General features: G+C 44.5%; 1 protein-coding gene across 1 annotated transcript; it reads right to left on the reverse strand.

The window, feature by feature from the left end:
• Nucleotides 1–5,348: 5,348 nt before the first annotated feature.
• Nucleotides 5,349–6,185, reverse strand: LOC119960752 (probable G-protein coupled receptor 139). The gene has a single exon (XM_038788362.1). The coding sequence runs from the start codon at nt 6,183–6,185 to the stop codon at nt 5,349–5,351; it is 837 nt and encodes a 278-aa protein (XP_038644290.1).
• Nucleotides 6,186–17,412: the final 11,227 nt, after the last annotated feature.

Below are 17,412 nucleotides of genomic sequence, written 5' to 3' on the forward strand. Positions count from 1 at the left end.
CCTGGGCAGGTCTGGAACGATGTCCGGGGTTTGTGGGGGGGGGGGGATATCGGTGATCATGGGTGAATTTAATCTTCACATAATTGGGCACATGGAATTAGCCACAATACCGTAGAGGAGGATTTTCTAAACTGTACACGGAATGGTTTTCTTGTCCAATATGTGGAGGAACGGACTAGAGAGCAGGCCATATTAGACTGGGTACTGTGTAATGTGAATGAAATCGTTGCCAATCTGGCTGTACGAGACCACTTTGGGATGAGCGACCATAATATAATAGAATTTTTTTTTATCAATATGGAGAGTGAAGGAGTTAATTCGGAGACTCGTGTGCTGAATCTTAATAAAGGGAACTATGAGGCTATGAGGCGTGAGTTGGACTCGATAGATTGGGCAGAGTTACGTAAATGGTTGACAGTGGATCGGCAATGGCAAACATTCAAGGGACGCATGGAGGAACTACAGCAACTGTTCTATCCTGTCCGGCACAAAAGCAAAGGGGTAAGAGGGCCAATCCATGGCTTTCAAAACAAATTAGAAATAGTATCCGATGCAAGGAAAAAGCAGATAGTTTGACCAAGAAAAAGAATAGTTCTGAGGATTGGGAGCCGTTTAGAATTCAGCAAACAAGGACGAAGGGATTGATTAAGAAGGGGAAAGTAGACTACGAAAGGAAGGTTGCAGGGAACATAAAGACTGACGCTAAGGGTTTCTACAGATATGTGAAGAGGAAGAGATTGGTGTAGAGAAAAGTAGGCCCACTACAGACAGAAAAGGGATTGCATAATAAGGGACAAAGACATGGCTGAGCAATTGCATACATAATTTGGTTGTGTATTTACAAATGAGGACACAAATCAGATCCCAGAAATGTTGGAGAATGAAAGGTTTAGTGAGAGGGAAGAACTGAGGGAGATAAACATTAGTAGAGAAACGGTGATGGGAAAACAGATGGAATTGAAGGCGGATAAATCCCCAGGGCCTGAGAATCTGCATGCCGGAGTTTTTAAAGAGGTGGTTCTGAAAGTAGTGGATGCACTGGTGGTCATCTTCCGGGATTTCATAGACTCTGGAACTGTCCTGCAGATTGGAGGGTAGCTCACGCAATTCCGATATTCAAAAAGACAGGTAGAGAAAACACAGGGAGTTATAAGCCAGGAAGACTAACATCGGTAGTGGGAAAAACGCTTGAATTCATTATCAAGGATTTAATAGTTAGAAAGCAGTGGCAGGATCAGTGAGAGTCGGCATGGATTTAAGAAGGGGAAATCATGCTTGATACATCTGTTATAATTCTTTGAAGAGGCAACCAGTACAGTCGACAAGGGGGAGGCAGTCGGTGTGGTATAGTTAGACTTTCAGAAGGCGTTTGACAATGTTCCGCATCAGAGATTATTGTGCAAAATTAAAGCGCATGGGATTGGAGGATATGTATTGAGGTGGATAGAAAACTGGTTGGCAGAGAGGAAACAAACTGTAGGGATTAAAGGGTCCGTTTCAAATTGGCGTTGGGAATCCAGCTATTCACAACACATATTGATGATTTGGATGAGGGAACAAAATGTAACAGCTCAAAGTTTGCACATGATACCAAATTAGGTGGGAGGGTGAATAGTAACGAGGATGCAGGGGTCCTACAGCAATATCTGGACAGGTTGGGCGAGTGGGCAAAACAATGGCAGACGCAGTATAATTTGGATAAGTGTGAGGTTATTCGTTTTGGAATCAAAAACAGAAAGGCACATTTCTAACCGAATGGTTGGGAGAGGGGCGTGTGCAGTGGGACCTGTGTTTTTATGTGCACCATTCGCTGAAGATAAGTATGCAGGTGCAGCAGGCGGGAAAGAAGGCTAATGGCACGCTGGCCTTCGCTGCAAAATATTTCGAGTATAGAAGCAGGGATGTGTTGCTGCAAAAGTACAGGGCCTTGGTGAGGCCACACGTGGAGTATTGTGTACAGTTTTTATCTCCGTCGCTGAGGAAGGATGTTCTTGCTCTCGAGGGTTGCAGCGAGAGCTTTACCAGATTGATCCCAGAGACGGCGGGACTGTCATATGAGGAAAGATTGACTAGGTTGGGATTTCTCTTGCTGGCGTTCAGAAGAATGAGGGGGGATCTCATCGAGACTTATAAAATTCTAACAGGACTAGACAAGGCAGATGCAACGACAATTTTATCAATGATGGGTATGTCCAGAACCAGAGGTAACAGCCTGAGGATTCAGAGTAAACCATTTAGGAGAGAGATAAAGAGACATTTCTTCAGACAAAGTGGTGAGCCTGTTGAATTCATTGCCACAGTAACAGATTGATGCTAAAGCTTTGAATATGTTCTTTTTAAAAATAAATTTAGATTACCCAATTATTTTTTCCAATAAGGGGCAATTTAGTGTGGCTAATCCACCTACTCTGCACATTTTTGGGTTATTGGGGCGAAACCCACGCACCCACAGGGAGAATGTGCAAACTCCACACGGACAGTGACCCAGAGTCGGGATCGAACCTCGGACCTCAGCGCCGTAAGGCAGCTGTGCTAACCACTAGGCCACCTTGCTGCACTAACTTTGAATCCATTTTTTTTTTTCTTTATAAATTTAGAATATCCAATTCATTTTTTCCAATTAAGGGGCAATTTAACATGGCCAATCCACCTAACCTGCACATCTTTGGGTTGTGGGGGTGAAGACACGGGGAGAATGTGCAAACTCCTCACAGACAGTGACCCAGGGCCGGGATTCGAACCCGGGTCCTCAGCGCCGTAGGCAGCAATGCTAACCACTGTGCCACCGTGCCGCCCAACTTTGAATACATTTAAGAGGCGGCTGGATATAGCACTTGGGGAGAATGTGATCAAAGTCTATGGGGAGAAAGCAGGATTAGGCTGTTGAGTTGGATGATCAGCCATGATCGTGATGAATGGCGCAGCAGACTTGAAGGGCCAAAAGGTCTCCTCCTGCTGCTATCTTCTATATATTCTATATGTATCTAAACACCCCGTCTGTCCCTGGTCCCTGCTTCACCAAACAACTATCAGTCACTTCTATATTACCTCTATACGAACACCCCACCCCCTTCTGTACCTGCAGAATGGTTCTGCAAATAAGTGTCACTCACGCCTGTACCACCTGTATACGTATACCGACCCCCTCCTCTGTACCTGCACCTTGCTTCTACTAACAACATTCCATCACTCCTATAACACCTCTATACGTACATACTTCGTCTGTAAATGCACCCTGCTTTCCCAAACAACTTTCACTCACTCCTCTGAAAACACTATACGTACACACCTCGTCGGTACATGCTCGCATCTCCTCCAATCAACTTTCACTCACTCCTATACCACGTCTTTACGGACACACATCTGTCTGTACCTGCGACCTGATTCTCCAAACAACTTTTGGTCACTCCTATACGTCCTCGATACGTTCACCCCACCCCGTCAATACCTGCACCCTGCTTTCCCAAACAACACATATACCACCTCCATAAGTACACCTACCACTCTGTACCTGCCCCCTCAACCAACATTCACACACACGTAAACCACCTCAATACGTACTCCTCCAAATCCTTAAATACTTCTGCGGCGTTTATTCCCCACTCCAAAAGTCCACTCTCATCCATACACTCCAAGCGCAATGTATCCAATCCGTCCTAACATGGTCCTGTACAAAATCTTTCACTGTTTGACCTTCTGTTGTCACACACCTTCTCTCCTACATATCTTCACACAGCACCTCATCATCGTCAGTTTTGCTCCATACCTACCCACACATTTTAACTTCAAGTAGTCTATTAACATTTCCAAATAATCATCCATCCTGTCCAAAAACATTTCACCAAAGCTTTCCACTCCACTGCTCCTAATATCACTCCCCTGTCCACACCCATACTTGCACATTCTCCATACAGCAATGTAGTAATCCGTTCCCATACGGCTACCAAACCTTTGCAACTCGGATATGCGCAATTATAGCCACGCCGTTTCATTGCCTTCATTACCCACGTTTCCACCCCTGCTGCCAATTCAATAACCACCTCCATACCTCCACTGTCATTCCTCCACTCATCATGCAGCATCCATCTCATTTTCTTCCCTTCACCGTACCATTTTGCAAGCTCCTCTCGGAACGTGCAGCTTTGCCTCCACCTAATCACGTATCTCTATAACAATTCCTATTCGATATTGACCATCGTCGTTCCAGTTCAACATATTGTTTCCCTCCCACTGACGCTATTAAAATGATGGCCCACAGCGTTAACCACGTGGGAGTTCAGCACTCTTCACCCATGTCCATCTCCATCACGTTTTCATCCTGCAGCACAATGCGACAATGATTCAATTACATCTCTACTGTCCGCCCGGCTTCTGGCATCTCAAACCATATTCTAAATCAGCCCACATACACGGCAGCATGCCAGCTTGAACTGCTCCTCTGAACTTCCTCCTTCGCTGTTTACTTCTCTTATTTGAATAATACCTTGATTCAAATGTAATACACATTGTTGCAGATCGATAAAAAAACTGTTCGAAGTTTAAGCATATTATCACGACAATCAATCATTTTTCGTTTATAATTCTCTGACATTTCTTAAATTATTACAGATTTTGAATGAGTATTTTTTTTAGTAAACTCATAAATAAGTGAAGAGGATTACGGAAAAATGCGCCATAAACTGGGATTAATCAGTCGAATGTTTCGGTGGAAATAAGCATCAGTATACAATTGGACCCATTTTATTTTTACGTTTCTATCAGTGTTGTGAAGTAATTTGACAAATTAACAGATTACAATATTTTAGTGTGCTACGCCAAATGTATGTATTTTCATAGAACATAGAACAGTACAGCACAGAAAAGGCCCTTCGGCCCTCGATGTTGTGCCGAGCAATTATCACCCTACTGAAACCCACGTATCCACCCTATACCCGTAACCCAACAACCCCCCTTTAACCTTACTTTTTAGGACACTACGGGCAATTTAGCATGGCCAATCCACCTAACCCGCACATCTTTGGACCGTGGGAGGAAACCGGAGCACCCGGAGGAAACCCACGCACACACGGGGAGGACGTGCAGACTCCGCACAGACAGTGACCCAGCCGGGAATCGAACCTGGGACCTTGGAGCTGTGAAGCTTTTAACCACCATGCTACTGTGCTGCTCCGAGTAAATCCCGTGCTGTCATTGGATTGCAGATGTTGGTCAATTTACTGCTGGTTAATTTTACAACAAATAGCTGGTTCTAAAAGTAAAAATTACTTGATCTGCTGATTGGATTTAGTAATATTGGGTGATAATTGTAATCAACTTGAAATGGGACAAGGAGAATGGGAGTCCCGTCTTCAGTAATGTTTTCCTCCAAATTTCACTAATTTCCCTAACAGTGTAAAGGGATATTTGATCGAACTGAGCAGCAGGTTTCTGAATTTTCTCTGGGTTATTGTGTAAATAGCTGTGTTGGTGCAGGAGCTCAGAAGCTGCAGCATATTCCCAGCCTCTTGAAAGTCAGGAAAGGGAGTATATTGGTATCTTCTCATGAAGGCCACCGTAATTCTAACGTATATGAAATATATAACTGTCGTTATCCAGAGTAGGATAAAACTACTGGATATTGCAAAGAGTAAAACAATGGATCGTCTCCGGTTCATCAGCTCAGCATCCTTTTCATCCCTGTCACTGCTGCGCTTCCGGAGGCTCATTCGGCCGCGACTGGCTATTAAGATGCGTCTGATGGTGACAACATTAAATAACAAAATCAGAAAGAATGGAATCACTGGGGTTAGCAGCTGCTCAAACCAAGAATATGCTATCCAAATCGGATCAAAGAAAAAATTTGTGGACAGCATGCACCCTAACTGCATCCTGTTGTAATAAGAGGAATACAGGAAGGGCCAGGGAATGTTCTTCAAGCAGAGCAGCGAGCTCACAGTGGTGATGACAACAATAGCAGTTTTCTCGGTGCAGTATTTGGTTTTCAGCTTCTGACAGCAAATGGCCACCAGGCGATCAAAGGTAAAAGAGACAGTCAACCAAGCAGAAATGTCGATTGCAGCGGGAGACATGAAGAGAATGAATCTGCAAACGGGAGTGTGGAGCAGGAATGTGTTATTCCAATATATTGTAGCAATGCGATGTAAGATTACATTCCAGACAATAACCATGAGATCGGCTGCCGCCATAGCCACCAGATAGAGGGTGATGCATTTGGAGAGGCCACAATTTTTGAAAGAGAGGATTGCGATTGTAACGATGTTCACTGTAAGAAGTAGAATAGATACCAGTCATAATAATAATGTCACAAGCAGGCGCACATTAACACTGCGATGAGGTTACTTTGGAAGTCGCCACATGTTTCGGTACACAGAGAGAACATTCAGAAAGTCAAATCCAGATGTAACAGGCAGATATATCGGGACTTGTGGGAGGAAATTGCAGCACCCGGAGGAAACCCACGCAGACATGGGGGGACTATGCAGACTCCACACAGACAGTGACCCAAGCCTGGAATCGAACCTGGGTCCCTGGAGCTGTGAAGCAACAGTCTTGAACACTGTTTACTCAGAGAGTAGTAAGTAGTAAGGGCGTGGAATGCCCTGCCTGCAACAGTAGCGGACTCGCCAACATTAAGGGCATTTAAATGGTCATTAAATAAACATATGGATGTTAAGTGAATAGCGGAGATGGCATTTGGAGTGGTTTCATCGGTCGGCGCAACATCGAGGGCCGAAGTGCCTGTACTGGGCAGTAATGTTCTATATTCTATGCTCTGTGCTAACGCCAGGTTATAGTCTGTGCTGGTGATAATGCCAAAAGAACGGCGCGGTCGCATAGTGGTCACAGCGCCAGCGTCAAGGGTTAGATTCCCGGCTTGGATCACTGTCTGTGCGGAGTCTGCATGCTCTACCCGTGTCTGCGTGGATTTCATCCAGGTGCTCCGGTTTCCATCCACTGTCCAAAGATGTACAGGTTAGGTGGATTAGCCGTGCTAAATTGCCCTTAGTGTCCAAAAAGGGTTGGGAGGGGTTACTGGGTTGCGGAGATAGTATGGAGGCGTCGGGCTGTGCGGTGCTATCTCCAAGGGCCGGTGCAGTCTCGACGGGCTGAACGGCCTCCTTACGCACTGTAAAGTCTGAGATTATATATCATTTTATGAGTCTGTAACTGGTCAACACTCAATATAGAACAACTGCTACAATCAGGTTCATTTGAAGTTCCATATACTGATATCCAAACCCCGGCGTTCTGCGATCATCTACTGAATATACGGGGCCTGGTGTTGTCGCGCATTGTGGATTATCAGCTCTGAGCTGGAATGCCATGTTTGAGACTTCAGATGGCGTTGAATTAACTGTTTCAATGGATACATTAAAACTGGGGACAAAGCCTTTTTGGAAAGCCGATAATGTCCAAGTTTAATGGTTTGACGGGACAGAAAATAAGAATGATGACCAGATCGGCAGGGAACAAATCAATAATAAAAATGAGCTGTGTGATCAACCGCTCTGGAAAGGTGATAGGAAAGGGAGCAGAAAGAAGCAGAAAGAAAACGCTGCGCTACATTTGAAAGGCAAAACATAATTAAACATGAAGCTGGTCGGAGGTAAGAGAATCCAAAGGGGGGAAAATGGCGTTGCAGAATATCTGACAAATATAAACAATCAGAAGAAAACATATCAAAGAGCCAATGTCTGTGAATAAATAAAATATCAGCACTGTAATGCAGTAGGACAAAGGACGCATTAAGAGATAAGCTACAATGAGTTTTCCAGATCAGATAATTATTCTAATGTTCAAACTGAAGAACGTTAAAATATCATCACCATGTTTAACTCAAAATTGAAGGGCAACACAATACATTTGACCGTTTTTGAAAATTAAACAGAAACAAGTTCAATATTTTAAGAATAAAAGTAATTTACCAGGTACACCGACCGTTGCGAGTATAGGATAGTACACAGCTACTGACTCGGAAGATTTTGTCCAACGCATTTTCTGTGCCAAGGACTCGTGCTGGTGTTGGTGAAGATCTGACCTCTGGTGTTTGCCACAGTAAAGTACCATGAACGGTGTATTTATATTAAACTGGATGCTTAGTGACGCGAGGTCTATCCATCCCTAATGATGTTCTTTACAGGTTGCTCAACAAACAATTTACTGACAGCAGCTGCGCTCTCACTGTCAGTATCATTGGGGATTACATCACAATCTTAGGATCAAGGTCGAAACTCAAAGATGACGGCTATAGTTAACTATACAATGTTGCTTATTTGAAAATCAGGGTAACAACACCGTTTTTTCATTTGATTACTGGGCACATATTGCCCATTCCCTCGCATCATCCCCTCACTCACAATGTAGCGTTCACAGTCCTTATTCCAAGTAAAGATTCGGCGTCTTTGTTCCTTTCAGTTTCCCCAGATTATTTTTCTCTGGTCCTTCCGCATTCATGTGTCCAAATTTATTTTCGCTCTTCTTCTGTCTCCCTTTTGCAGGAAATCTATTTCACTTTGCCCCATCTTCAATTTACCTCCACTCTTTGAGTCACTGCTATTTGTTTGTGGCTTTAATTCTCACATCCCTTATAGGATCTGTCCTGATCACGCTACAATATCTTGGAAGACAAGTGGTGAGGATGGAACAGAGTTACAGGGGGACATAGACAGATTGGATGAATGAACATAGTCTTGGCAAATGGAATATCTTGTCGGGAAATGTGATGTTATACATTGCTGGGAAGAATAAAGGTCCTCAATATTTTTCAAATGAAGATAGACAGTAGCAATATGCCGCGCAGAGGAGTTTTAGGAGAGGTGTGGTTCCTCGTGAATCAGACATTAAAAGCCAGCATGCAAGTTGAGCAGGTCATAGATGCGTAGAATGGAATGCTGGTCTTTGTTTCTCAGCAAGGTTAGCATACAAACAGGGAAGTCTTGTTGCACCTGGACAAGGCACTGATTTGATACAACACAGTTAGTGGTTCCATCTAATGGCACTGGATTCAGTGATATGCCAGGCAGAGCAAGGCCATAAAGAGACTTAAAAACACTTGTTGGAATGTAACATTGTTGATTCTGTTTTTTCTTTGCGCCTGGGGAGTATCAATATAGGTCAGTGAAAATATTGACAACAAATCGTTGTTTCAAGTGATATAGATGGACAGATATATTGGCTCAGCTACAATTCATCAGAGTGGTCGGACGAAACAACGTGCATTGATTTGGCCAGGAGCTGCAACATGGTGAACATAGGAACTTCGGAGATAGATCGGCAGATTTAATTACTGGATTGTTTCTAATTGTAATTAAATTATCGCCCCCCCCAGAATAATAAGTATTAAATGTCAGCTCAGAGGAAGATGTAGTCGATTCAGACACTCCAAACAATTCCATCCAACATCATGACCTATCACCGCTGTTTGTCTCTGTGATACATTTAATGATTGTCTTAAGTCTGTTTGCATTCGCACCGAACGTTCAATGGACTTAGTTTCTGGTAATAAAGCTAACACCTCCCTGAACCCACGCATCAAATCTATATTATAAGACCATAAGTCCATTGGATATAGGAACATAATTAGGCCATTCGCCCATCGAGTCTGCTCCACCATTCAATCATGTTTGTTATCTTTCTTACATCCCTTGACTTCCTTCTTAATCAAGAACCTATATATCGCTGTCTTCAAGACACAGTGGTTTGGCCTCCACAGCCTTCTGCAGCAAAGAGTTCCAGATTCACCACCCTCTGGCTGAAGAAATAACTCGTCTTCGAAGTTTTATAATATCGTTCTTTTAGTCTGATAGTGTGCCCTCGGGTTCTAGTTTTTCCGACCAGTGGAAAAATCCCTTCAACGACCTCTCTATCCAGGCCTCTGGTTATTCTGTAAGTTTCAATAAGGTCCCCCTCATCCTTCTAAACTCCAACGAGTAGAGATCCAGTGCCCCAACTGCACCAGACGGCAGGCTCTCCATTCCAGCGATCATTCTTGTGAACCTCCTCTGGACTGCTTCCAAGACGAACACACCCTGCCTTAGATACTGGGCCCCAAACTGCTCACAATACTAATGGGGTCTGACCATAACCTTATACAGGCACAGAAGTACACCACTGCTCTTGTATTCTAACCTCTGAATATTAATGTTAACATTGCATTTGCCTTCCTAACTACGGACTGAATGTGTTAAGATAATCTTCGGCTGGGACATGTGCCTCTCATTTTCTCAGCATTTCTCCATTCAGAAAATAATCTATGCCTTCATTCCTCCGACCAAAGTGCATGAACTCACACTTTTCCGCATTTATTCAATCTGTTACTTTTTTGCCCGCCTGCTAGCCTGTCCAAGACCTTCTGTCGCCCCCTGTTTCCTCAACACTACCCGTGTCTTCACATACTTTTCTCTGATAATCGATTTCATATTGATTATCTTCCTTATCCTATTATATTCCTTTGGGCAGCACGGTAGCATTGTAGATACCACAATTGCTTCACAGCTCCAGGGTCCCAGGTTCGATTCCCGGCTTGGGGCACTGTCTGTGCGGAGCCTGCGCATCCTCCCCATGTGTGCGTGGGTTTCCTCCGGGTGCTCCGGTTTCCTCCCACAGTCAAAAGATGTGCAGGTTAGGTGGATTGGCCATGTTAAATTGCCCTTAGTGTCCAAAATTGCCCTTAGTGTTGGGTAGGGTTACTGGATTATGAGGATAGGGTGGAGGTGTTGACCTCGGGTAGAGTACTCTTTCCAAGAGCCGTTGAAGACTCGATGGGCCGAGTGGCCTCCTTCTGCACTGCAAATTCTATGATAATTTATGAAATTATATCTTGTTCTATCTTCAGGGCTTCATGGGAAACATTCAAAGTCTCTGAATTATTTCCAGGCAAAGTACTTTCATAATGGATCTGTGGTATTAACTAAAATATATTAATGTTGGTCATAAAATCTGGTGTTTACAATTGGAAATTACACTGAAAGGGACTATGTATGAATACCTCTCGTAATGTTAATTGCGTTGTTGCCAAATTAATATCACGCTTTTGTGTGAAACAACATTTTAAATTGGCAACTTTAGCATTATGATGCCTCTTTTGAGTCTGTCAAACAAAATCCATCACGTTATACTACCAGACATTAAACCTTAGCTGACGTCCCTCCGTCTCCCCGCCCCGTGGAGTCTGTTACGATCTTCCTCGTCCTCACTTTCATACATTTTACATTTGCCAATTCTAGCCGAATTGAGAGTTGAAAAAGATTATGGCAGAGCAGGTAATTTGAGAGGTGGAGAGAAGAAAGGAAGAATATTGAGAGGAAAGGAAAGTCCACAAGATAAATGGAATGATATGGGAGGAGATTAAAATAGTGCAGCATGTCGGGAAGCTGACCGAGAGGATTGTTGGCAATTGAAGAGTGGCTGGGTGGGAAAGTAAGGAGTGGAATCCGAGAGGGTGAAAAAAATTGTGGAGATTGAAGGCGGAAAAAGAGATGAGAGATTAGAGGAACAGCACAGAAATGTGAAGAAGTGAAAGTAGTGGAGGGTAATTTAAGGTGTGGAGAGGGAAGTCAGTGTAGAAAACGTGGAGTATTATATTTGCAATGAAAGAGGAAAGAAGACCGTAAGACACAGTAGCAGAATTAGGCAACTTGTCCCATCGAGTCTGCCCCGCCACTCAATCATGGCTGATGCTTTCTCATCCCCATTTTCCTGCCTTCTACCCATAACCCCTGATCCCCTTATTAATCAAAAACCTATCTATCTCAGTCTTAAAGACATTCAGTGAAATGGCCTCCACAGCCTTCTGCGGGAAGGAGTTCGAATGATTCGCCACCCTCTGGCTGAAGAGGTTCCTCCTCATCTCTGTTTTGAAAGATCGTCCCTTCAGTGTGAGATGGTGTCCTCTGCTTATAGTTTTTTCTACAATTGGAAACATCCTCCCCAGGTCCACTCTATACGCCTCGCAGTATCCTGTAAGTTTCAATAAGATCCCCTTTCATCCTTCTGAACTCCAACGAGTACATACCCAGAGTCCTCAAATGTTCCTCATACGACAAGTTGTCCATTCAAGGGATCATTCATGTGAACCTCCTCTGGATTCTTTCCAAGGCCTGCACATGCTTCCTTAGATACGGGGCCCAAAACCGCTGACAAATACTCAAATTGGGATCTGAACAGAGCCTTTTAGAGTCTCAGAAGTACATCCCTGGTCTTGTATTCTAGCACACTTGACATGAATGCTAACGTTGCATTCACATTCTCAACTGTCCACTGAATCTGCACGTTAACCTTAAGAGAATCATGAACAAGGACTCCCAAGTCCCTTTGTGCTCTTGTTTTCCGAAGTATTTCCCTTTTAGAAAATAGCACATTTATGAATTACTCCTTCCAAAGTGCATAACCTCACACTTTTCCACATTGTATTTCATTTTTCAGTTCATTGCCCAGTCTCCTAGCCTTTCCTTCTGCAGCCCCGTTGCTTCCTCAATACTACCTGTTCCTCTAAGGGTCTTTATATCATGTGCAAACTTAGCAGCAGTGCGTTCACTACCCTCTTCCAGATCATTAATGTATATTGTAAAAATTTGACACCACCAGACATGATGAGGAGGAATCAGCAGATTAGGAAAGAAGCAGCATGCGTCTCATTCAAGGACAGTTTTTCTGTTTTGAAAACGCTGGAAACGACGCTTCATCTGGGAATGCACGAGGAACAATGTCATTGCGCTGTGAGAACTGCAATGAGCGTTTGTGCTGCCGTATCTCTGAGTCCAGGATGGCATTTGGCCTGACTGGTGCCAGTATCATGAATGTCGGCAAACCCTTGCGGGCCATACTGAAGGAGGAGTGGGAACAGACAGAGGTCGTGGGTTACGTTGGTACCAACGACAGAGATAGAAAAATGGACGAGATCCTGCATCATGAATTTACGGTGTTCGGAGCAGGTTGAAAAGAATGTCAGAGGTTAATGTCTCCAGATTGACAGCGAGGATTGAATGAAGGGGGGTATAGCATAGGAGTGGTTGCTACAGAGATGGTGTAGGCGAGTAGGCTTTAGTTTCCCGGCCATTGATTCCATCCCTGTGTCATGCACTACCTTTAAATCTCGGATGAGTTGCACCCGATTCGGAATGGAATCTACACCTTTGCGGCGGGTTTTCTGAGGCTTTTCCAGGATGTGGCAACTGGATTGTCTATGGGAATGGGTCACAGTGTGCAGGTTCAGTAAGGGGTCACACATAGATATATACAGAAATAAAACCGTCAGTCTGGACGGGAGAGCAAAGATAAACTTGCTAGGCCACAAGGGAATCCAGAAAAATACAGTTTAGTTTGATAGGCTACAATCAATGCGCAGCGTATTGATTGACACATGCTTGTAATCTCCCTGGAACGAAGGAGGTTGAGGGGCGACCTGATAAAGGTCCACAACATTATGAGAGGCATAGACAGAGTGGATAGTCAGATACATTTTCCCAGTGTAGCGTGGTCAATTACTCTGTGTCATAGGCTTAAAGTGCGAGGGGCAAGGTTCAGAGGAGATGTACGAGGAAAGTTTTTTACACAGAGGTAGTGGGTGCCTGGAACCCGCTGCTGAAGGAGGTGGTGGAAGCAGGGACTATAGTGATGTTCAAGGGGCATCTTGACAAATACATGAATAGGATGGGAATGACAATACTGATTCTTTTGCTGCCAGTCTGGGCTCAATACAATTTTAGACGGATTTGCAGGTATCAACTATTTTTTATTTTTACCAGCTAGCTTGGTGACTCATTCTATTGGTAGAGCAGAACACACCCAGGCTCCTGCCTTTTCAACAGCCAGAGTAGAGGGCAAAGGCACACAACACCTCATTTCATACACATTCAAGTTGCATCAAGTTTCACAAACATACGACCAAATAAGGGAACGGTACAAATGCAAAGCTTCCATAGGCTTTCCCCGCATTATTTAACCTGGCCTGAGGCCCCTTTTCCCAGTATCTCTGGCAACAAAAAAAATGACTTAGTGGCTGCCCATCCCCCTCTTCCTGCCTTGAATCCCAGTTGATGTTTCAAAGTCCACTAACCTAAATCCTTATTCTACTGCAGTAAAACGTTACTCCTAACTTGGCCTAACGACCCATTATGCCTTTCTGTTTATTTCCTCATTCCCTCCTTTTATCATTTCATGATAACCAATTGGTACAATCCCTAGCTGTGCTCAGGATTCCCCTCTCATAGAATTCTGCTGAGACTGCCCCCATGCAGAAGGGCAGGGGACTGTGGTAGGGACTTGAGTCCCGATAGCGATTTGGCGGGGAAATGGAGGTGACAAAACAGTGATCGCTGTGCCATTAAAGAAGTAGTATCCTTGATCCGTATACAGGCTAGCATCACAATCAGTATAACGGTTGAGCAGGAATCCCCCAGTAGCCCAGTTTATCCAGCTTTAGAACGTCCATTCGGGCCACCCAGCAATGCGAAAAGCCCTGGTTCCCACAGCGATATGAGAGACATTCGCTCAGCAACAAAGCTGAAGGCCTGCCTTCAGCGGGACACAAGTGGCATTGCAACAGACGCATTGACCTGATGTCAGGGTTATGCGACACTTCCGATCAGTATAAGTGGAGAACAGACATGTTACATTCGTTTCCATCTCTGCCAGCAACAGCCGTACCCTCACTGCTGAAACAATTCTCGTACGACCGGGAATCTCTATTGGGAATGAAGTGGCTATGTATACACGCCCTCCACCGTTGAAGCTTATCGTACTGTGAATGGGAGTTATCCTGAGGAAGCGGAATGCAAAAACATGATGGGGCCGTACCCGGATCGTAAGGAAGAGTAACTTGCTCGGCCGGTGGCACGGAACTTTGACAGTGAACCATCGTTTTGGAAGTTCTCCAAAGTGGTGAGATGGAAAATAACCTAGACACCGATGCGGGGTTGGCGTCGCAGACAACCGGTCCCTGGCCATACATGCGGCGATTGATTCAGCAGAAGAGATTCATGCTGCCCAGGTTCCCTTCATTCTGGGTCCTAAGTAAAGTAAGTATATCTTCTGATAACCTGCATTCTCGGTGTGCCTCCCTTATTACTCGTTCCGTCCTCTTGGTATTCCTCCTCTCTCCCATACAACCTTTTCCTACACTCTCCACACGGTCTGATTTTACCTTTATGGCACCAGTCTTATCACATCCAAAATAAGGCAATGTCCATGCAATGTTCCTTTCCCATCGCCGGGACTGATATAATTGTTTCATGAGCCCTTCATTGTCCTTTAACTTGATAACCTTCCATGAGTCTATACTAAGGTTTAGCTCACTGGGCTAAATCACTGGCTTTTAAAGCAGACCAAGCAGGCCAGCAGCAGAGTTTGATTCCCGTACCAGCTTCCCCGGACAGGCGCCGGAATGTAGCGACTCGGGGCTTTTCACAGTTACTTCATTGAAGCCTACTCGTGACAATAAGCAATTTTCATTTTCATTTCATATCTACGCCCTCGTACATGGGGGCATCGGAGGACATCACGTCTGCATAAGTGAAATGTGCTTGTAATTTAGTCAGGATTACAGGTATAGATGGGGTTCCAAGTGAGGCAAAGCCGAAGACAACGCAGGTGGCCCGTATGCAATCCGTCAGGCTCCACACCTGTAAAACAGCGCTGGGGAAGGGAGGCAGGTTAGTGACCGACCATTTTGCAGTGGTGGAGGTAGACCCAGCACTCCGCCCCTTCACTTTAACTGCAGCGGGTCGGTCAGAAGAACTTGGAAGGGCTCCTGTCACTGTGGCTCCAAACCATTCCGAGTCCAGTTCTTAACCATGACATAACTACCAGGCTGCACTGATGTTTCATTTTTCAACCAAGCGTTGTAATGGGGACGTTGACGGGTGAACCGTTCGAACCAGGCTATGGAATTCCTAGAGGGCTTTAGTGAGGGCTAGAACATAGTTAGTCCTTTCTTCAGTCATATGGCGAAACTGGACGAGTCTGGGAACAGGCAGATTCCAGGGTGTTCTAATGAGCCTGCCATAAAAGATCTCGGCAGGAGAGAGCCAGGCCGATTCCGCAGTTGTGACCCATGGCTGGAAGAGGGCAACGGGGAGCAACTTAAACCATGTTAACCCCCTGTCCACTCGTAATTTGGCCAAGTTGGTTTTGAGGGTCTGATTGTGACTCGCAACCAAGCCGGCGGTCTGTGACCAGTACGCATAGTGGAACTGCTGGCCTCTGCTCAACTGGGAGCAGAACTCCTCGTTAATCTGTCCACAAATTGGGCCCGATATCACAACTTCACTGAGCTGGTATTCCGTACATAAACACCTCATCACATTTTTACAGCCTCTAGCTCTCCGTCCAGCTTCCTTCTGGTGTAATGATCACCAGTAACGGCATGTCATCCCGGTGTCATCTTGGTGATTAATGATGGGCCAAGTCTATCGGCATCAGCCGAGGCATAGCCAGATTACAACACATATTATGGCATCCAATGATTATACTATACAATTATAATAACAAGTATTATCAATCCATGCATTAGGTAAAACCCCATGACCAAACTATGAGAACTAACTCTGACCTGAATCCTGCTGTCGGGTTTATATCCCTCTGATAGTTGTACTGACTAGCAACTATCCCTCAGTCTTGTCATTCGTATGTACATGTCATGATTTGTCAACTGTGCACGGAAATTAATTGTAAATGCATCCATCTCGGAGACCAGCGTCGAGAGACCCTTTGCATTGTTCTTTCCTCAAATCCAATCACCGTGAACCATAGCTGTCGCCGCTCAGGAAGGTAACACAATTGTCATTACCGTGTGTTCCGCTACCTCCAAAGCATCTGACTTCCTTGGGGTAGCAGCACCGTAAAAGCATCCTCAAGTCCCTTAGAAACAGCACACAACTCAGTCCATCAGCGACCAAAAGGTCTTTTATCCCTCACTGCGTTTTTTTTAATGTAGAAATTGCTTTTCGTTTCTCATTAGTATGGTAAATTATGATATCATGTATTATTCGCTGATTATGTGGCTTTATTAATTGCAGGAGCTTCAACCGATCCTCTTTCTATTCCTGACATCCTTACTCTAACGTCGAACATTGTACTGAACCATGTAATCTGCCAGCCCTAACTCACTTGAGACAATTGCTCAGTTTTCTTCAAACCCCTTTCGTCCATTATAATTTTCTTCACAGCATGAAGTGTATACTTGCCGTTATTCGCGTTTGTTTTTGCAATAACACCACGCGCACATTTAATGCAGTTAACCTTTTGGGTTTACGACGCAATTGAATTCACGCATAACAATCCCTAACAACTAACAGGACATGATTCTTAAACAATTGTCATTTTAAATAAGGGAGTTCCTCGTCAGTCACTGCTGTCTGCCGAGACCTTTAATAACCCCACCACGTAATACGCACCTCCTGGAGACCACAGATC

This window comes from Scyliorhinus canicula, unplaced genomic scaffold (genome assembly GCF_902713615.1).
Source record: "Scyliorhinus canicula unplaced genomic scaffold, sScyCan1.1, whole genome shotgun sequence".
NCBI classification, from domain to species: domain Eukaryota; kingdom Metazoa; phylum Chordata; class Chondrichthyes; order Carcharhiniformes; family Scyliorhinidae; genus Scyliorhinus; species Scyliorhinus canicula.

Bases quoted from the DNA above. Each gene is read 5' to 3' on its own strand.
- LOC119960752 (XM_038788362.1), bottom strand. From the start codon at position 6,185: ATGGCGGCAGCCGATCTCATGGTTATTGTCTGGAATGTAATCTTACAT.